At 36.7% G+C, this 22,027-nt stretch overlaps 1 protein-coding gene across 3 annotated transcripts; it reads left to right on the top strand.

The window, feature by feature from the left end:
• The first annotated feature begins 1,890 nt into the window (after positions 1 to 1,890).
• cunh1orf210 (chromosome unknown C1orf210 homolog) lies at positions 1,891 to 21,809 on the top strand. 3 transcript variants are annotated; one of them, XM_055164699.1, is made up of 4 exons: positions 1,891 to 1,987; positions 16,185 to 16,635; positions 19,860 to 20,054; positions 20,937 to 21,809. In XM_055164699.1, the coding sequence occupies exons 2-4, from the start codon at positions 16,581 to 16,583 to the stop codon at positions 21,119 to 21,121; spliced, it is 435 nt and encodes a 144-aa protein (XP_055020674.1). In that variant the 5' UTR covers positions 1,891 to 1,987; positions 16,185 to 16,580; the 3' UTR covers positions 21,122 to 21,809. The 3 variants fall into 3 exon arrangements, with proteins under 3 accessions (XP_055020674.1, XP_020793778.1, XP_020793777.1); XM_020938119.2 differs by lacking the exon at positions 1,891 to 1,987 and adding an exon at positions 9,041 to 9,135 and having other exon boundaries at positions 19,875 to 20,054; XM_020938118.2 differs by lacking the exon at positions 1,891 to 1,987 and adding an exon at positions 9,041 to 9,135.
• The last annotated feature ends 218 nt before the right edge of the window (positions 21,810 to 22,027 follow it).

The raw sequence follows: 22,027 nt of genomic DNA, 5'->3' as shown, positions 1-22,027 counted from the left end.
GCATACCATTGCAACATTATATTCCCTAACTCTTCCTGTCTATTATGTTCCCCACTGGAAAGAAAACAAAATTCGGATCTAATCTCCCGGGCGACCTTTTAAACCGGGGTGGTCCTGTGGGTGCTGGGACAGGGGCGATGGGTGACACAGGTCTATCAGCACATTGCACCCTGGTTTGACCCTATTGAATTACAGTAAACATGACCAGAATGTAGGAAGTGAGTTTGATTCCCTTTGGTGACCCCAGACAGGTAGGTACAGAACAGAATGAACCCAGACTTACACCTCATTAGCTGTGTTTTGGAAAGTCTCTGTATCGGAAAGGCTAATCATAACAGTGTGGAGTGGGTCTCACACCGCACAATGGGGAGGTTTTATGGAAGATATGATGGGGAGAAAGGCAATAGAAAAATAATGTTCCATAAACTGACCGAATGTGATATTGAAGGTAGTTTATGTTATTTCAATTTAATGCATTGTTGTTATTGTAGATTAACTTTTCTAAAAACTTCAGAATCAAAGTATGGGCTGCAAGGTGCTTACTGAAACAAAGCTTATTATATTTAAGTCAAGTCAGCATGAGAAAATCCATGCTGTTTCTAAGTCTTTTAAATTGTTTTTTTCTCCTTTTTTTCCTTGAGACTTAGAGCCACCTGCTGCATGGAGATATGTATAATGCCATACTGTGAAACATTCCAGGCAAAGCAGTCCCCTTGGAGATAAGCAAGCTGCTAAGTTTCTTTCACTAGAAAAGTTACAGTGGACCTTCTCATGTATATTTACATTTATTGACCATACGACAGTTTTTTCTTTTGGCAACAATCCATATATAACAAGGTTTAATCAGAACAAGTTGTGTTTCTGAATTATATTCTCAAATTACATCTACTTTTCCAACTTTCTGTTGCCCCAGTCCTAAAATATTTGTTCTGCTGCCATGAAATTTAAAAAGCAAATTGAAGCTGTGAAATGAGCACATTTATTTCTCTTCCTTCACTATAATACAATGCGCATTTGGTTAATGACATTGTCCTACTTTCTAGAATTAAAATATCAAACAGAATTTATAACAATAATAAAAAAAAAACCTTTTGCTTATGTTCAGTTCCATTAGATAGGGCAGGGCTTCAGAGTGTTTTTGCATAAAAGAATCATAAAAAAAAGGATATTAAGGAAATCGTGGAAAAGGAGGGGCACCATAAACTCATTTGACTCTGGAGTACCACAGGCGTTTTCAGAGGAAGCCAACTCTAACACCCTGGGAGCACTGCGCTGAAAGACATAAAAGTTTAAGAACCGAAATTTGAAGTGTTCACTGCGCGCCCATCTTTGAATCAGTGAGTGTGAGCCTGTGATAATATATTAGTTTAGTAAGACTGTAAGTATGCAGAGAGAAGGGGAGACTCAGTGTGAGAGATGGATGAACTGCTGCAGTGTCCACACAACCTGAGGCGAGCTCCAGGAAAAGGCAGTGCTGCGCGGCCCTGATATGTGAAAGACGGAAGTGTCCGGAACGCCTGGACAGGACTCGGCTCTCAGGCAGGAAAAGCCCAGTGGAGGAGGAGGAGGGAAGGGGGATGAGGGGGTGGGGAGGAGGAGGTGCTGGGGGTCCCATCAACACATGGTCCCAAGGCTGAGCAGGATAGAGTTTTAGTTCCCATGAGTGGAGAACTGGGATGTGGAAGTCCACCAGTGGTAAAGTATGCAGGAAGACTGTAGGAAGTGTAATGTATGCACACAATCAGGAGGGCTTTGATTAAATTAGCATTTGTCTACATTTAATATAAGTCCTTCCTTTAAAGAGCCCATATTACGCTAGTTTGTTGTTTTAATGTTTCCTCATCAAAACACACAAAATCTGCATATTGAAGCTGAGCTCTTCTCTCATACAGGAAGTGCTCCACTATGTTTTGAAACTCCATACACCTTCACTAGGATCATCTGGATCATTTCAGCCCTGGAATTGCAAATCTCTACTGAATAAAAGGTAAAAAGAGCTGTTAACTTGAAAACTACCACTATATGACATCACAAGGTGTAACAGAGCATTTTGAGATTTGGAGATGTGGACAGGCTAAGAATAAAATATTATTCAAACACATGTGAATGAAACAGAACACACTTATAACTTGACTACAAGCTAACAGGCATCAATTTTGCGTAATATATGGCCTTTAAATGCAAGTCAAGCCATAGATTTATAGTATTTTATGAGTAACTTTTTGTTTTCTTGAGTTATACTTCTCAGGAGTAGTTTTCAGACACTGTATTTTCCCTTGAAAGACATGTTGTACAGTGTACAGTGTACTCTTCAGTAGAAAAAAAAATGTTATTCTTCCTGCTGTGAGTAAGTCTATAAGTGACAAAAGCTTTGTGTTCCTTGCTTCGCTACTTCAGATATATTTTAAGCTACCTTTTCTCTTTTTTACGCTCAACCCTGAAGAAAAAAATACCAAATTTTGTGCGTCATCTAATCGCAAGTTATAAAAAAATAAAAATGAAGTTTGTTTTATTAATTTTAACAGAAACATGCAATTGTTTACGAACACTGATAACTAACTTGGACAAAATCGATAAAAGATCAGTCGTATCCATCAATATGATTCACAAAATCAGGACAGATCCAAACATTTTGAAATACATTTGTGTCTTTTCTTCACACCACACCCTGCCTGTTGCTTCACTGGACACCTGCAGTCTTTCCATGATGCCAGAACACATACTTTCCAATAATCTGTCCATTTATATTTGTATTAAAAGAACACAGGGAGCAGAAAAATGTGCACTTGGGTGTATGCCTCGAGGTTTGATGCATTTGACCCAATGGGGCAACCCGTCAGGAGCGCTACAGTGTCTCCCCTGGGTGCAGCTGCCTGTATAGCTCAATGGGAGATTGATCACTGTTTTTGAAAGAAATATCCCTATGATCCACAAATGGTGAATTGTATGGCCATAAGTGCTTTCATCTGACAACAATCATGTCTTTGAGCTTGTATAATGGGAACACTTTGTGAAAAAAATTATTTCACTTTTCTGTATTTATGTTGTGGGAAAAGAGTAATTACAAATATAATGAATGAACTATAGGCATTTTATAATGTTGTGATGTCACATGAAGACAACTTTATTATGTATGTTTTAAGGTAAAATAATCATCTGGTACTGGGTCCCACGGGAAAACAGTATATATCTTTAAACCACTGTATCTATGCCTTTTTCTGCATATACTTAAAGGGGCATTGTGTAACTTTTCTGGCGGAGGGTCTGTCACCTGCCTATTTTATGGATATGTTGCCTCTGCCTGGAAGACATTTAAGTTTAAGACATTAAACAGCTCTATCTTACATTTATTCGATTACAGGTGGCCTCAGTGAAAATAGAAAGGTTTAATAGCAAACTGTGAAACATTCCAGGCACAGCAATAATCTCCATGGAGAAACGCATCTGACGGACCCGCCACGAGAAAAGTTACACAATGCACCTTTAACCTGGTAAACAGCAAACATGAGTATTCAGACAATTTCATTTTATCGTCAAGGGTGTTGTCAAAGGTTGTATGCATTTTGCACTATTATTATTAGGGGTGGGTATTATTAAGAAGTTGACGATACGGTACATATCTCGATACACAGGCCACGATACGATACATATCGATACAGTACATTTTAGATACGATACAGTACATTTCAAACCGATTCAATACGGTTCACTAAAAAAGGCTAAATCATGGCTGTGATACTAAAAGTTTTGTTAAACGACTTCTTGTGCAAAGTTCATATGAAACACAAACATTTTAATCATCAAAACAGTGAAAATGTCAAATGTGTTGCATAAACGAGTTTCCTTCCTCTAAACAAGCAACAAAACGGAAGCACTGTAACAAAATAATTTTGTAAAATATATCAAAAAATACTCCCACAATACAGCCCACAATATCGTTACAGTATCATCACATTAAACGATACAATATATCAATATTTGGCACACCTCTAATTATTACTGACCCCTATTATATGTTTATTACCAGTCCTTATGAGAATAAAGGTTGGGGACAGCTGATCTAATGTACTCAGAGTTGAATAAAGAATGGCTGTGTATTGCTATCTGATTGTAGTTTAGTTGCATTCAAATTCTTAGAGTAGATTTAGAGAAGTAGAGAAGATTTGCCTGCAGAAAGTGGCAAAGGTACAACAGAAACATACCAATTTTCACCCTCCATCCAAACCATTCCATTGTGTTCTCCAATACTCCATAAAACCAGATGAAACTTCACCTTCACTGTGCGGAGAAACTATGTCACCACAACTAGAGAGCAAAAAAAGAAAGAGGAGAAATATTCAATATAATTTACCATGCATAACAACAGAGAATTAATCAAAATATCTCAAAAACCAGAAATAGAAAGTTTTATATTTTTGTGGTCACTCAATCCATTATGTACTGAAAAAGTAAAAACACACTATCATTTATGTTCAATGTGTGATGCATGTTTTAAAGACATTTTAAATAATTGTTTTGTAATTGATTGGAGTAATACTGGAGTAATCACTATCAAAGATCCTATATTATGCAAAATTGACTCTTGTGAGCTTTATGCTATGTTATAATATTGTTACCTTCTCAAATATATACCCGAAGTTGTGTTTTATTTGTGTTAAACATGTGTGAATGAAACAAAATACAACTCCAGATATGTTTGTGATGAGGAAACAACATTATAATAGATCACTGGCCCCTCTTAAATACAATTAATTGCACTCCCCTAAAAAGTAATATTGAAAATGAAATACATCCTGGAAGTTCAATGACAGTTTGATAGATGAAAACCATATGTGCTGAACGGTGCGCAGGGACCCTCTCAGATTTCCAGATGTGGATCCTCAAAAATGTATCACCTTGTAAAATAAATCTTAATCCTTATTGCAGACATCAGCACTGGCAGCTGTGTCTAAGCTCTGTCGCTGTTTGTCGCCTACACGAGGGGCTTTATAAATGTGTTTGTGAAAATGTCCTTCCTGATCCATTGTGTGGTACAGTGCAGCACGTGTTGTTATTTCCCCCGGCTCTTGAAAGGACTTTCCACGGCCTTCCCATCTTCCTTCAGAGAGTGTCCTGACCTTTGACCTCGCCGCTGTGCTGAGGAGGCAAACTGTAAACAAGGGATTGCGGAAAGCCCCTCAGGTCTGAATATGGGCCAAAGAGCAGGTGATAACTGTAATATCATTTGGCTATTATTATGAAGATGACAATGATTCATTCTATATTTGGACAATTATTTGAAAAGAAAAAAAAGAGCATTACAAAATTAAAATTAACTCTTGACTGCATGCACGGAGCTCAGTGGCTCGTATTTTCGCCTCAGAGACAGCAGTTTCCACGTTCGACTCATGCCCTGGTGTTTCAGTTTAGTTCAGAGTTTGCATGTTTCTCCCTGTGTCTGGTTTCCTCTGGGCACTCTGGTTTTCCCCATTAACCCAAATTCCCAAAACATGTCCCTGGATGCAGAGGCAGCGCTACCATTAAGCAAAAGTAGGCAGCTTCCTAGGGTCCCCCCCAACCAATTGCCCTCAGTGCCACTAATGGTCGAGCCCTCAGAGCAATTAGATTTTCTCTCAATATGACATTAAATGAGAGTAGTTTAATTTTAACAAACATATGTAAAGGATGTAAACAAAAATATATTTGTAGTAGCAAAAAAATAAAACTACTTTCAGCCCTGGTTTTCAAGTTTCCAATCCACCATAATTCAAATAAATGGGGATGTGCATGTCTCAAGAACAGTGGGGAAAAACAAAAAATAAATATATATATATATATATATATATATATATATATATATATATATATATATATATATATATATATATATATATATATATATATATATATATATAAAAAACACACCAAAACAAACAAACACTTTATAGCCTTATAATGAGGGCCCCAAACTCAAGTTCGTCTAGGGCCCCCAAATTGCTAACTCCGACAATGCTTTAGCAGCATTGACAGATGAGTCAAATGCAAAGGACAAGTGTCTCTTTGGGGACAGCAGCATTAGGTTTAGTTATTTGCCATTTGTAGTTAAAGAACACACTGGAAAAACATGCGCAAAAAGCTCAAAGTGCACCATGCCACATAAAAAAAAACTGTAGACAATCATTACAGATGACACATAACAATGTGAAACAGCCAAGATACGAAGATTAAGTAGCTAAAATATGAAGGTGCTGCATTAAAGTTGAAGTTTATAACAACTTGTGGGAAGAAGCTGTTAGCAGTGAGAAGTTTTATATTACATTTAATGGAGCGAGATCTTCTTCCAGAGGGGAGAAGCTCAGACAGGCCATGGCCAGAGGGGTTGTTAATGATCTGAAGGACTTGGTTTAAAATTTGTTAAGAGCCTCTGGAGCAGGAAGGTTACAGTTCACAGTTTTTTAAAGTGTAACATAACATAAGATTTCTATTTTATTTTAGTGTTTTGCCAATAAATGATTATCATATTTGACTTAGACTCAGAACTATATGGGCACTGTTAGGATATATTATGCATAGTACCCTTTCGTGATTGAAACTGGCTCAGAATTTACAATCACTAGCCCGTATGTTTTATGATCATGCAATAAAACGGTGGGTCATTTTTATTACAGCCATGGAGATTTCCTGTCAACCTGAGCACCACCTTGTCCCTCTCTTATTTAAAGTGCTGAATTATCATTTGACTGTCCTCCACCCTGACCCTCCCTTTCCCAGCGGAATGACCTGATGCTCAGACCTGTGGCTGGCTCTAGCGCTCCGTCCCACACAGGGATGGAGGGAGGACACGGCACAGCTCAGGAAGTGGCCCTATTGTTTTCAGGGTCAGAGTCTTTTCCTCTCCTCTCCGCTCTGCTCTGTTCAGCCTGGACATCTTAAGTAAACACTGAGCCTTGTCGCCACCAGCTTGTGTTTTCCTCTGACGGGGAAATGGAGAGTCGGCATGAGCAATGCAAGATAAAAACAATTCTGATAAAGCTGTTCAGATGAGTCAAATTTGTAGAAATGGTCACACGGAAATGGAGAAAAATTCCAGTAAGGCGTTGGATTATGTTAAAATTTGATGTATCAATTATCATGGTCTAAATAATTTTGATTAAAGGTGCATTGTGTAACTTTTTTGATGGAGGATCCATCGCCTGCCTGTCATGCATGTCATTTCTCTGCTTAGAATGTTCCACAGTATGTCATTAAACAACTCTGCCTTACATTTATTCAATTACAGGTGGATTTATAGCTCAGAAATACCTAGAAAAAGAGGCACTTTCCAGACAAAGCAATAACATCTCCATGAAGAAAAGCATTTGACAGACCCTCCACCAGATATAAATATCACAATAGTTATTTAAACAGCTGAATGATGGTTTAAAATGGAAATGTACTCAAATTTTCAAATCAAATTTGTTGCCATCCATGCTATTAGTTCACTTTATTATAAGTCAAAAACAAAGTAGCATAAGTAGCATTTTTCTGCACAATCTAGTGTTGTAATAGTCTAATTCATCATTTGGTTTCACTTCATGGAAACCGTCTGACCTCACATCATTAGGATTTGTTCGCTCGACGGTAGGCGGGTACTTTTTTATTTAACCAATCACTGCCATTTTGTGACATATGTAATGGGCAAAATCCTGTAGGCAGAAGGGCAGCATCTTTCGCCTTGATAAAATTCACCAAACATTCTCTTTGTTTCGGCTTTAAATCCTCAATCTCGGGAATCGTTGCCAACACAGAATATATGGCTTCGTCTACATCCATCTCGACCGCTTTATTTACTGTTGTACTGTACCACAAAAGGGACCTAGTCATGGCTTCACAGCTATTCGCTTATTTTCTGGTGCATGGTCTAAAACTTCTGGAGTTCTTGCAAACCATCTAGTGTATTCCAATGCCTGACCTAGTCACAGGAGAGAAAAAAAAACTGAGCAGAGGCACGAGGTAGTGCCAGCTAGTGATTATCATGATTATACAAAATGTATGAATGATTATTGTCTTCCTTTTTCACTATGTTATTATTTATTGTCCGATCCCTGCTTTCAATAATACTAATTTCACTTGAGTTTATGATAGAGTTTAGAAGACTCTTGTAATAATAAGTAAGTCTGAATACAATATTTGGTATTGAAGGGAATCAGGGAGTACCACTGGGGCCATTGGTTTTACAATTTGCCTTAAACTAGAGCAGTGCTATTCCAACTGTGTTACATGCATTTGCAAAATTCTTTTCAGTTTTCTAGTCCAGATTTTTCTCCTCTCTAGGTCTCCTGAGTTAATAGTCATTGTTCAATACAAACTGTGCGTAGCCCTTTTTCAGACCTGGTTTAGATCTTAATTTATATATATATATAATTTGAAACCCATATATTTTCTGAGGTGGTCCTTGGTGTGAAAAGTTAAAGAAAAACTAACCACAAAATTGTGCCTTGTTGGAGGTATACACTTTCTGATTGAACAGTAAACCATATTAGATTCCTTCTAGTACTTTTAAAAAATATATATGTTATATTCATTTTGAGCTTTGAAGATGAAGACAGACTATTAATAAAGCATTACTCAAAAGTGTGAAGGAAACAAAACACAACTCCAGCTATATTTTTGAGGAGGTAATGGCATTCTAATATGGCTAAAAGCACATGAGTCAATTTTGCATAATATAGGACCTTGAATTACTTTTATCTGTATGAGTCACTAATGATACAGTTACTGGGTGCACATTCACCTGTGGATTAACTGCAATACTCTTAGTTTAAGCTTTCATTTTTGGAACGCCTCTGGGTTATTAGACCTATATGTAAACACATTAGAGTGTTTATCCTGTGCATTCTACGACTGGTCAGACTGGTCTACTCACCTGTCCATATTAAAAACACATGGTCATATTTCTGCTCTTCCTGGTTGGCTTGCGTTGCCTCAGCAGCTCAGTCCTCTGATTGGTCAAAAAAGAGAAACAGCAGGCAAATGAGGGCACACCTTAGTTACAGACATTAGTTATCCATTAACCCAGGACATATGAGAAACAGTCCAACACGACCAACCTTTAACTCCAGTTCTACTAAGAGAGCGCATTATGGTAAAAGGGAGAGGGCTGGAGCAGTCATACAGGTAAGGCTTTATAATATCTGTAATGTGTTTAATACAAAGCTTTCTAAAATCAATCGGAGAATATTTAATAACCTACCACACTAAGATTTCAAAATGGTGTTTGTTTTGCTACTCACAGCTAATATTGACATTTGAGTGAACAATAGGAAATACATTGAACGTTGTTAGTTAAAGCGGTTATAAAATAAAATAAAATTAAAGTAAATCTTATAATTGTGTCACCTCTATTGCAGAACCCACTGACCCACATGCTGATGTAGGGCAGTGGCTGTTTGGATCCAAAACAACCTGCACTCTCACTTTAAAGGGAGATGTCACTAAATCAATTTTAGCGATATGATTTGTTTGAGAAGTAATACCACAACTTTATGACCAAACAACAGTGAAATCCCTTTTTCCCCCCACATTGTCTAACCTAAAACTAGACTATTTCTTTAGTATATAATCACCTTTATGAAATCACCTATCTGAATGATTAAGCTATATGACATAAACAATAAAGAAGCACATTACATTTACGTATAGGTTTAAATTTTGGGGGAGTACTGATATAAAAATGTATTACTTTTACTTCTAAAACTGACATGTGCATAGTTTACCAACCAATTAATCTTGAAATTCCTTTTTAGCAAAAGTAATGACATGAGACATCATTGCCAAAAACAGATAATACAAAGTTAAAGATACATTGTGTAACTTTTCTGGTGGAGTGTCTGCCAAAATCTTTTATCTGTGGAGATGTTACTGCTTTGTCTAAAAAGTTTCACAGTATAGTATTAAATCTTTCTTCCTTTCTTCATGGAGGCCAAATCAAACGAAGTTACAGGTCTGTTTTTCAAGGTATTTTTGAGCTATAAAACCACCTGTAATTGAATAAATGTAAGGTAGTGTCATTTAATGCCATACTGTGTAACATTCGAGGCAGAGCAATGACACATCCATACATAAAAGCTGGTACGTGACTGCCAGCCAAAAAGTTACATAGTGCATCTATAAATCTACAAATGTTATTGAATAGCAATGGGACTCTCGGCTCTTTTATGGGATTTAAATCTTTTCTTCTGTTCATTTCAAAGAGCCTTTCAAAAGACTGTCTCCTTTTATATTTATTTATATAACAGAAGCCAAAGAAGTGAATGTGAGAACTCATTTTATCTACAAACTAATCATGGAGAGAAATGACCAAGGCTCAGATTTGTTTAAAATGGTTCAAAGTGAGAGTGGGAGTGTGTTTGGAATAATAATAATAATAATACATAATAATACAAAGTCACTGTTATTATAAATGCCAAATGTGTTTGTGTGCAGAAAGCTCTCACTCGCGTTGCTGACTCTGCTTCTGTGCTGATTCTTGTCTTGGTTCAGTGTTGATCGGTAGAAAAATGCACAGAAATCTGAAAGAAAAACACTTGGTTCTTTAAAAAAAATCAGATGTGGTTCCAACAATTCACATTAAAGATGCACTGTGAAACTTTTATGGTGGAGGGTTTGTCGCTTCCTTGTCTCCATGGAGATGATATGTCTTGAAAGTTCCGTAAAATTAAGCTTAAATCTTACATTTAACACAATTACAGTTGTTTTTCATTGTTCATAAGTCAAATACATGCATTCATACTATAAGCATCTCCACAGATCTCATTTGTAACTTGGCGCTGTGGCATGCCTGTAAACATGGAAATATATATACGCTTAATGTCATACTGTGGAATATACCAGGCAAAGCAATAACATCTCCATGGAGACGAGCAGGTGGCAGACCCTCCACCACAAAAGGTACACAGTGCACCTTTAAGAAACTGTTCAAAAGAGCTGCCTTGTTCACAAATGTCAAATCACTACTGGTAACTTGGGTGAGCAATGAGTGTACAGTCTGTGCCGCCCTATAGGCACCCACTGCATATTTTGTCATTTATTGTCGCGCACTGCCCAATTCCAAATGACAAACAAAATTATTTATAAGGCTGTGGAAAGATTGAGAACAACAGCAACACCACTGACAGTAAAATATGTCATGTGTCAAAAACATAACCAAGTTATGACAGTCACATCTCATCACAGTAGACTTGTTTGTCCACTGATCTGAAGGTTGGCGGTTTCGTGCAATTCCAGCTCCCATAGATGAATTTTATTGTTGCATCTTTGGGCTTGATGTAAAGCGCTTTGAGAGCCTTGAAGGTAGAAAAAAATCTATATAAAAATGTGACCATTTACTATTTACAATTTGAATCATTGACAGAGACACACAAAACATGCAAACTTGTGAGCTTTTTGTATCTAATTAGGTTAATTCTACACATTCATTAAAACATAAAAACCCTTGAATATTCCCATGATCAGTGGTGGAAGGTAACAACTGTACTTAAGTAGATTTTTTAGATATCTGTGCTTTACTTAAATACATTTTACAGTGGCTACTTTTTACTCTTACTTCACTACATTTGAGATCATGTATATTTCTTTCTACTCCACTACATTTTTTAACTGGACTGAAAAGTAAAAGCATTTTTCACTTTGCTTTTTATAGTTTGAGACCTGCTGAAAAGGCTGAGGGGTTTATTGTTAACACGTTCATAATTTGAGCAAACAAAAATATACAAATAAAAACAGCTAGAAAAAAACAATTGATTCAGTTGTTTCCACTGAACAAAATTCTGCACAAATCTGTATCAAAACCTCAAGACCTCAAAATCTGTGTGAAATAGTTTTACTTTTTACTCTTTAAGTACATTTTTAAACAGGTACATTAAAAGTTCTCTGTGTCACTTTTCTGGTACAGGGTTTGCCAACTGCTTGTTTCCATGTCGATGTTATTGCTTTGCCTTTTAATGTTTCACAGTATGGCATTAAACATATGTATCTTGCATTAATACAATCACGGGTATGCTTATATGAAAAAACCCTTTAAAAACATGCATTCTCACTCTTAGCATGGCTGTCTCTCCACAGATCTAACCTGTAACGTTGCCTGGTAGTTTTCTCTGTTTGCCTCCACGGACACAAACATTTAATGCCATACTGTGGAACTTGTAAGGTGAAGCAATAACATCTCCATGGAGACAATGAGGTTGCAGAAAAGTTACATAGTGCAACCTTTAATACTTTTAGTTTTAGCATTTTTCTGCTCCGGTATCTGTACTTCTACTTAAGTAACAAAACTGAGTACATCTTCCACCATTGCCTATAACAGAGTTGGCTTGTTCCTTTGTAAAGCATTTGCATGTTTACACATCATAGCACACTGTAGGCAAAATCAACATTTAAAAGCTCTTTGTTTAAGATACAATGACCTTGCCTCAATTATGTGAACAGAATCCACAGTAGCAGTTTTACAGCATCTTTATCAGTCCAGAACTTTTCAAATGTCAAACAAGACTAAACTTGGCACTGGAAGAAGGACGATGGAAAAACTATTGTGTACTATTTGGGTAGCACTGATTGTGTGACTGCTTTTGACGACATACATGTTTATTTGTACTAGATTTGGGTTGAGATTATATCAAGATTTGACCAATAGTGAGCATGCACCGCCCTCCTCGTTTTCTTACAGTTAATTTGCCTGTTTGAAAGCTTTTGGAGGAGACTAATGTAATCTTTTATTCATTTTGATAACAGAGGGAAGGTTCTACATTGCTCCTAGCCATCATTAGTGAATAAAAACTGACATCACATCAAAATACAGAGCGCTAGAAGTTTGAAAATTGAATTCAAAGTTTTGTGTATGGAAATGTATGCAAATGTAGTTGTAGGAATAGATGTTTTGCTGCTAGGCGTCTTTGAGATGGCCTCCAGTGTTGCCGTTGCATGTTATATTGTGTTCTGCTTTTGCTGTGAGGATAGAACAGGAAGAGATAAAGAGCTGCTGTGTTTACTGTGGCAGAATGGAGGAGGAAAAGGGGGCTAATGTTGTAGCTAAACAGCCAGACCCCTGGAGTGCCACAGAATCACTGTTCAACTGAGATATACAAAATATGTCTGAAATAAGCTATTTGTAATGGTGAATTTTATTTATTACAGAACTGAGATGTGGGAGGAAAATATGCGTTATTCAAAACAAGTGTCTCATCGAAGCTGCTTCTTAGGCACTCCGGGACAGTCCCCATTTCAGTTCATTAGACCTGTCTAACATACAGAAACTGTAAACAAGGAGGTGTGTTAGTTTCAGAGTAGTTTCAATGTAGTAAGCTCCTCGCTTCAGGCTGATATAAGGCAGTGTCCACCAGCAATCTGAGCAGAAGCAGCATGGAGGAGCTATGAAATGTATTTGATCAAAACACTTTGCAGTTGTTTTGCTGCAAAACAAAAAGTATAGTCAGTTGAACAACAGTTTTAAAATAGCTCCATAGAAAGCAAAGGTGCACATGTAAGTTTTTGTGGAGTGCTGGCTACATGTCTGTCTCTGATCTTCATCCTTGAGGCAGAGGGAGTTTGCTGATGTCAGCCAGTAGCTGTTTGGGTCAATTCAGAGCAACTGACACCATGACCAAAGAACAGTGAAATGCTTGTTTTCATTCCCACTGTCTTATACATAACTGAAGGTGATGTAAACAAAGGAGCACCTTATATTTTCCATACAGTTTTACATTTTGTTTATTGAATTAAATAAATTTAGCTTTTATATTGTGACCTGGGCATCTGGTGAGTGTTGCTGTTGCATGTTATATTGTGTTTTGCTTCAGCTATGAGAATAAAACAGGAAGAGATAAAGAGCTGCTGTGCTTACTGTGACAGAGTGGAGGAGGAAAAGGGGGCTAATGTTGTAGCTAAACAGCCAGACCCTTAGAGTGCCACAGAATCACTGCTCAACTGAGATATACAAAATATGTCTGTAATAAGACATTTGTAATGGTGAATTTGTAGTGTGTTTATTGCAGTACTCAGATGTGGGAGGAACATATGTGTTAATGCACTTTACAGTTATTCATTCACTCCACACTTGGTGGTGGTAAACTGCTATTGTAGCCACAGCTGCCCTGGGGCTGATGGGACTTTTAAAATTACCCCTTTAATCTGTAACTTGATCTTTATATTTTCTCAATCATTGGCTTGGCTAAACCTTGGCTGAACCTAAAGTGTGATCAACCAGGAATAACCCAGATTACTCGCATCAGTAAATGTTCACATGACATTTCAATCATCTGAAAACTCCAGAAACCAGATCATGATGCATGTACTTCTAAACAGAGCCACTGTGCCATCAGATCTGGAGAGGGGTTCCCAGATGATAAACTAAAATTTACTCATTGGGACATTAAAAAGAATGCATTACACTGTCCCATGGGAAAACAGAAATATTTTTCTGATACTTGTTTCCATTTCAAAAAGTTAAAGGATGCCCATATTTGGGGTTAATAATGAAACATTCTGTAAACCGTGAACTGAACAAGCAACTATGTAAACCAAAAAAAACCTAATGATTAATTACACATAGATGCTAATCTTTAGAACATTTCCTTATTCAAAGTGCAAGGTACAGATGAGTTTATACCAGATTCGTATGTTCTATTTGACCACAGAAATTAGAACTACTCCTACACTTTTAAGGAGGGAAGTGAAGGGACTTTACACTCAGGAAAACAACATTTGCATATCCTCGTATACAATTGTAATATTTGTGTTCAGCTCTTGGTCATTTGCATCTTACTACTCAAACAGAAGTATGCTTGAGTCAGTATTTGTGCTGCTTTAAACTACAAATACAAAGAGCAATGTAAAAAGTAGAGGTAAAACATTGCTTATAGTGCAACTGCAACTACTAACTACTGAAAAGACTTGAAAAATACCACTGATAGCTGCTAAGAGAAGAACGTAAATGTTATTAGTATTATTTAAATCTGCATATATCACAGAATACATATGCTATTGTTCTAGTGTAGTAGTAGTCGTCGTCGTCGTCGTCGTCGTAGTAGTTGTTGTTGTAGTAGTAGTAATAGTTGTAGTTGTGTGTATAATGCAAAAAAGATGTTGGAGCAGTTGACTGCAGTTGCCAGGGCATTATGAAAACTGAGAAGTACACAGGAATGCAGCTTACAGTATTCTCTAATTATATAGCCACTGAATAATTAAGTTAAGTAAGAGAAGATAGAAAGTTGTATTTTTTCAGAAAAACAAAACAATGTCTCCGTAGTAGGACATAGAATCTTTCCCATTTCTATAAAAAAATAAAATAAATACGATAATTATCTAAAAAAAAAAAAAAAAGCAATAGCAGTTGTGAAATGTAATGAAGTAAAGTAGTAAAGTTCTGTACTTCAGAAAAAAAAAAGCTATCTGTACTTTACTTAAGTACATTTTAAATACTTAGATACTTTTTACTTTTACTTCACTAAATTTAACAGCAGGTATCTGTACATTTTACTCCACTACCTTACTGAACAGAGCTCTAAAGTAAAAGTATTTTTCAATATTTGAGAGCCGCTGAAAAGGCTGAACAAACAAAAATATACAAAAAAAATGTAAACAGCAAGGAAAAAAATGACTTTAACACAAAATCACTACATTTAAATCTTTATAAGACCTCAAAATCTCTGTGAAATACTCTTAGTCTTGAAGTACATTTTTAAACTGGTACTTTAATACTTTTACTTAAGAAGATTTTTTCATGTGAGACTTTTTATTTTTGCTCTTGCTCTGATATCTCTACTTTTACTTAAGTAACAACATCGAGTATTCTTCCACCAGTGAGTAATACTAATTTCACTATGGCTTTTTTGTGTCTGATTGTGATTGATTGCTTTTCATATTTGTATAAGCTGGAGCTTTGGTGGTACGTCCTGTTTGTGACATAGTTCCTGGTATCCTTACGGGCCCTTGTTATTGTGTGCATGCCTACACAGTGAATCACATTCTTAAAAGACACTTACATTTTTAGGCCACTTGACTGTTCTTCTATTTGTGTGGCTGGATATTAAAATATTCATTCTCTGGCCCAAACAGATTTCAAAGCCACAAAACACAAGGGTGGTTGAAGTCTGGGATCTAAAAAATGCTGTTTGATTTTGAACGCGACTATTTTAAGTTGTAACTTTTACTTTTCTCTTGTTCTTGTGCAGCTCGAGAAGGCTACTCTGGATCAGATTTCATGAGATGGTAATGGCACTGCCCTTCACTTATTAATGAACCAAGGAGGAGTCCCAGCCACTCAACGTCGCCATCCAGTGGACAGTCGTAACACCGAAAGAAAAAGGCCTCCCTCATCTGATCCTGTCTATTGTCACTTTGCTTCAGACTAATTGGTTTCAACATAAAAGCATATAATACAGGGTCTGTTTTCAGAAATCTGTGCTGCTTTCAACAAGGACACGCTGAAATTTTTTTGTCGCAGTAACAGTTTTGGACTTGAATAACCCTTTAAAAGTTATTTTAAAAAAGCAATACACTGGCTTCACAAAACACAAAACACTGTCTGATGAAGTGACTCATGAAAGAGACTGAAAAAACAAAGTCAAATGGAAGCATATACAGACGGACCGTTCACAGCTGCAATCAACTCAACACACAACTGTAAGTCTAAAAACACTATGATATGAGATGATATTATGAGAAATATTTAAATTATTGTGTTAATACAAATGAACATAAGAAAAAATATTCAATGAACTAACCATCTGCCTGTATGCCGTTTCCAAACATGCCTTTGAGTTTTATATGTTCTATAGCTTTTTTTAGGATACAAGAACAAAGAACAGGCCTGTGCTTACAAAATTCCTAGCCATATATTTTTAAATAGGCCTATGTTGTATATTTGTTTAAAGGTTTAAACGTAACTTTTTTTGTGTTACTGATTATCTCAATGGAAATGTCTTATAAATAAATCTATAAATATAAAAAGTAACTCAGACTTAATGATTAAATTACCAGAGGTGGGGACTTGCAAGTCATGACTTAGACTCGTGTCAGACTTGAGTCACTTTTTTTAGGACTTGGGACTTGATTTGATAAAATGGAATAAGACTTGGGACTCGACTTGGACTTGAAGATCAATGACTTGGGACTTGTGCCGTGTGACTTGAGAGACTTGCTTCTCCCAAAAATATATATGCTTTTAGAAAATACTTTTCTCTTTATGGTTGTTAAATGTGGTGCTGAATTTTACAGGAATAAACTGGAACATGTCCCTCCCACTTCGATTTGTTACTCTGGACGTAACTGAAGTACTGTGAGATGGTATCCTCAAATGTACTACAGTACAATACAGTAATATACAGTACAATATAGTAAAACAGAGGGAACTGCATAGACCATGCTTCTCAATTATTTTCTGTCTGCCCCCCCTGGATGACATCTCGCGCCCCCCCCCCAATGTGACCTGACTTGTGACTCTGTGCTGTGTGCAAAGCGCGATGCTCAGTGACTTACACCACCGAGCTCCCTGCCACTCTGCCAAAAGCGCTCTGCCCCTAATGTATGGAATGCAATGCTTTATTTTTCAGACCAAAGCGTCAAAACTTTCTATAAACTATTTTCTGCGGCGCGTTTTTATCAGCGCAGCGGTCTTCAGCGTTTTTCAGCGGCCAAGACGCGCGTCCAAGGCGTCAGCGTCAAGAAGTTGAAAATTCTGAACTTTTCGCGTCAGACGCGCCGCGTCAACCAATCAGGGACGAGTATCCAGAGACGCAACGTTATTATCAGGAAGAAAAACCCGAGAACCAGAACGGACCACAAACTGACGGGAATCGATCCTCCGGAAGGACCCACCTCCTTGACTTTTGACTGACTACTCTGACTAGACGACTAAGTGTCTAGCGGAGAGAAATATAAACACACCCCAGTCGTACGTTGATGTTTTAGTCATAAAAAACTCTCTCATGGTACATCGGGAAAAGACAGCTCTTATTTCCAGGGCAAACGCGCGTCAAGTATTTTTATCCCGTTCTACGGCGTCATGCGCGTCGGGGGCGTCTAAACTCAAATAGCTCAAATAGGCGTAGGCGTTTTTTACGCTTTGGTGTGAATTAAGACAGTAAAAAAACTAAATAAAAAAATAAAAAGCATCGCCGAGTCAAACGCGGACGGAGCCTCGCGAGCCCCACTATTTGGAAGCACTGCATAGACCATGATCCTTCAATTTCAGTGCAGACTGCATGACAAAATAACTATTATTATGCACTTTTAAATCTTAATTCTTTCTATTCTGACCATAATGATTCACACTAAGATTTTGTCAAGTTTAAAAAGGAAAAAATTGCATTTCTATAACTCTTACATAAATACTCATACATAAATATACCATTAAGAAGGATTTAGCTTAAAATGCATGTAAATTGCAAAAATCTAAGCTATATTTGGTACTTGGGTTTAAAGACTTGAAATGACTTGACCCTCAAAGCAGACGACTTGGACTTGACTTGGACTTATGGGCCAGACGACTTGGACTTGACTGTATTTGACTTGTGACTTGACTCAGGCTTGAGATCAAACACTTGAGACTTACTTGAGACAATGACTTGGTCCCACCTCTGTAAATTACAAAAAAAGCACTAGCTCACTTAGTTGGATATAGAGAACATACAAATGCACTTTTTTGCCAGTCAAAGAACCAGGTCCCCAAAAATTTGCCAAATCTTATTAAAAGCGAAACTCAACCTGCTCCCAGATAACTTTCAAAAACTGTTCTGCACAAATGAATTCAAATACAACCAGAGAGGTTTTAAAAAACGATTCTCTGGAACCACTCTTGTGTGTTACCAGACATGGAGTAGAGTCATGGAACAGCTTAGACGACCATATCAAAGCTTGTACGAACTTGGTGCACTTCAAAAAACAACATAAAAATCAAATCTTACAGAAATACCTTGAAGACTAGATCCGTTGTCTTAAGAAAACCATGACTATTAACTACATACATGCTTTTCTTTAACATTTTCATTAACATTACATTACATTTTTTCATTCTCATTATGGTTTATTTTGTACGATCATAAACTTTTTTGAGCCTTCGTTAACATTATTATAAGTTTGTACAACCATAAAGGAAAAAACAAAACAAAAGAAAACAAAACAAAACAAAAAACAAAGAACTAAAAAAAAAAGTGATTGTATAGCTGTTAGAGGGGTTAGTATATAAACCCTAAACCCTTTCGGTCATGATCCATGGGGTTGTAGTCTATGGTTTCTTTTGTTTTGTTTTGTAGTGCCTCAAAATAACCAAATAAACTACTACTACTAATGTTACTGCTTTATCTAGAATGTTACACAGTATAGATTAAACCTATCTACCAGCACTACGCTACATTACAATAGAGATCTGTGGAGAGTCGCCCCTATTCACAGTGGGAATGATTAAGTATTTTTGAGCAATAGAAATGCCCATAATTAATAAATGCTAGATGAATAAGTTTAAAGTTCTACTATGGAACATTCCATGCAAAGCAATAAGATCTCCATGGAGACAAGTAGGTGACAGACCCTCCACCAGAAACATTGCACAGTTTACCTCCAAAGTATAAATCACTCGAACTTGGCTTAATTAAAGACACGACTAATTTTGACTGTTCTTTATCATCTTTCTTTATTTCATTATTTTAGGCTGATCCAATATTAATACAAAATCAGCTTCTTTTTATTACTTTATATTACCATAAATGTTTAAATGTAAAATAAGATTCCATTATACGTTTGACATTGGTGTGATAGTGTAGTCAAGGTCAGTATGCAACTCCAGAATAAGACCACGATCTGATGTTCCTAAAGGAGACGATGCTGGCCTCATTCTAAAAACATGATAGCTTCTTATGTTCCAGTTACACGCCCTGACTTTGACACGTCTCATAAGTGGGAGTTCCTTGTTGCGGTCTTGGCTGTGGCGATCTCCATCTCTGCTCTCATCGCTCTGTTGGCCAAATGCCAGGTGGTGAGGCGCTACCTGGCCAGCTACAGACACACAAGACTCCGGGAGACGGAAGCAGTTAGCCAGGCATCAGGTGGGCCTTTATATCTTACCCAAATCTACTACATAACATATCAGGTGGGCCTTTATATCTTACCCAAATCTACTACATAACATTTTAGGGCTGACTAATTATACTAAGCAGAAAACATTTTACAGTTTTGACTTTTTGATCATTGTAAATGCAACATCAGGATGGTCCCAAGCAGCATTACAGTTGCTTCATTTGGCTCAAATCTGCTACAATCTCATATTCAAGGGCCCTTTCACAAGCTACACAACTAAACTAATAATAGAAAGGATAATTGCTAAAGAACTGTTGGTTGCAGCCCTGTTCCACTTTATAGTAACTGCACCTTAATTTGCCTCAGTAAAAAATGAACAAAGACTTAAAACATAATGAACAAAGAGTTGAATGATTCAGGCTTAGTAACTACTTATTTAAGGGGTTAGTGTTCAGGTATTAATTACTAAGTCTGAATCATTCTTTAGGGTAACTTTTCTGGCTCAGCCACCTTCTTGTCTCCATTCAGATCTTATTGCTTTGCCTACAATATTCCATCCACAGTATGGCCTTAAACATATCATAGAAACAATCCAGGCCAAGTAATGGTCAGTTCTGTGGAAAGGCAAGCCCACTCACATTAAGAATGCAGTTTTTTCAAGGTATGTTTGTAAATGAAAACACCTATTATTGAATCAATACAAGATGGATCATTTTAATGCCATGGGACATTTCAGGAAAAGCAGTAAACAATAACAATAATGATATGTAGGATAACTTTTATAAATTATTTAATAATTACGAATTAAGTCTTTGCATGCTTTATTAAGGCCATTGAAGTGTAATTATTACAAAATATGACCCAAAACTATACAGTACAACTCAACATTTGAACATTTTTGGTGTGTTTAGGTCTGGATGTGGAATTTTCCATGCACAGTGGACATGGCATTCCTCCTGTGATCGAGGAGGATGATGATGGCTTCATTGAAGATAACTACATCCAGCCCAGTGACCGTGAGCGTGCCCAGAGAGCAGCGGAGATCCTGGAGGACACAGAGGAGGAGATGGAGGACATAGACTTTAGTATTGCATAGAAAGGTTGTCTCTTGTCCTCACACAGTCCACTCCTTTTTTAGTAAAAGATTTCCTGCAGGGCTGAGTACCTTTCCATTTCTTTCTGTACAGGCTTAAACAATATCTCTTTTTTGATACTGGTGCTTATGCAGCTTTTTTGATACATATTCCTATATTAGTCCTAAGAACCACAAGACAACAAAATGTTAAATAAAAAAAAAAAAAAAAAACATTTCTTTGACATTTATTTGAGTTAACTTTGGTTTGGCAAACTGGTCATCAAAATGTTGTTATTGATTGAACTTATCGATTGAACTTTTTATATCATATTGGTGCCTTTGAAAGGTATCCAGCCCTAATACTGTACTGACTTATATTTATGCTATTAAAAATATAATTTTAATATAATGAGTTTCAAAAGTATATAGGCATGCACACAGATTTATTTTATTATTTTTACTAGGCCTATTTAAAGATAATCACCTGTGTATAAAAAACTGACAGGACAGAACATATGTTGTTATTTTAAAATGTGAAAGTAAAGCACTGAAATCAGTTTGGCACTATGCTGTAAACTGCCAAACTTGTGTCAGATCTATGAGGGGGATGTCCCTCCTCTCTCAGGACCTGTGTGAGGATGTGTGCACCATATCCAGAATGAGCAGATGTTTCTCTGAAATTATCATTATAGGTCAACTTTCAAGCTAAATTAACTCAAATCATTGTTTAGTGTTTTTTTTTATAAATATTTTACTTTGAAAATGAGATGTTTGATTTTATAAAGTGTCAAAGATAAGTAAAGATATATTTATCAACATTAAAAATCTACAGTATTTGTGTTTGGAATGTTTGGAATCAGGAAGGACAAAAACTAGGCTTTATTATGTTGTCGTTAGACATTTCTTAGCCTAGCTCCCTCATGTCAG

This window comes from Boleophthalmus pectinirostris, unplaced genomic scaffold, assembly GCF_026225935.1.
Source record: "Boleophthalmus pectinirostris isolate CB_2022bp ecotype Guang Dong unplaced genomic scaffold, ASM2622593v1 HiC_scaffold_7, whole genome shotgun sequence".
Lineage (NCBI taxonomy): Eukaryota > Metazoa > Chordata > Actinopteri > Gobiiformes > Gobiidae > Boleophthalmus > Boleophthalmus pectinirostris.
This window is presented reverse-complemented; position numbering and strand designations above follow the sequence as displayed.

Bases quoted from the DNA above. Each gene is read 5' to 3' on its own strand.
- cunh1orf210 (XM_055164699.1), top strand. From the start codon at position 16,581: ATGGAAGCATATACAGACGGACCGTTCACAGCTGCAATCAACTCAACA. The intron at 16,636-19,859 runs GTAAGTCTAAAA...AAAACATGATAG, and splicing joins AATCAACTCAACACACAACT to CTTCTTATGTTCCAGTTACA. The intron at 20,055-20,936 runs GTGGGCCTTTAT...TGGTGTGTTTAG, and splicing joins AGCAGTTAGCCAGGCATCAG to GTCTGGATGTGGAATTTTCC.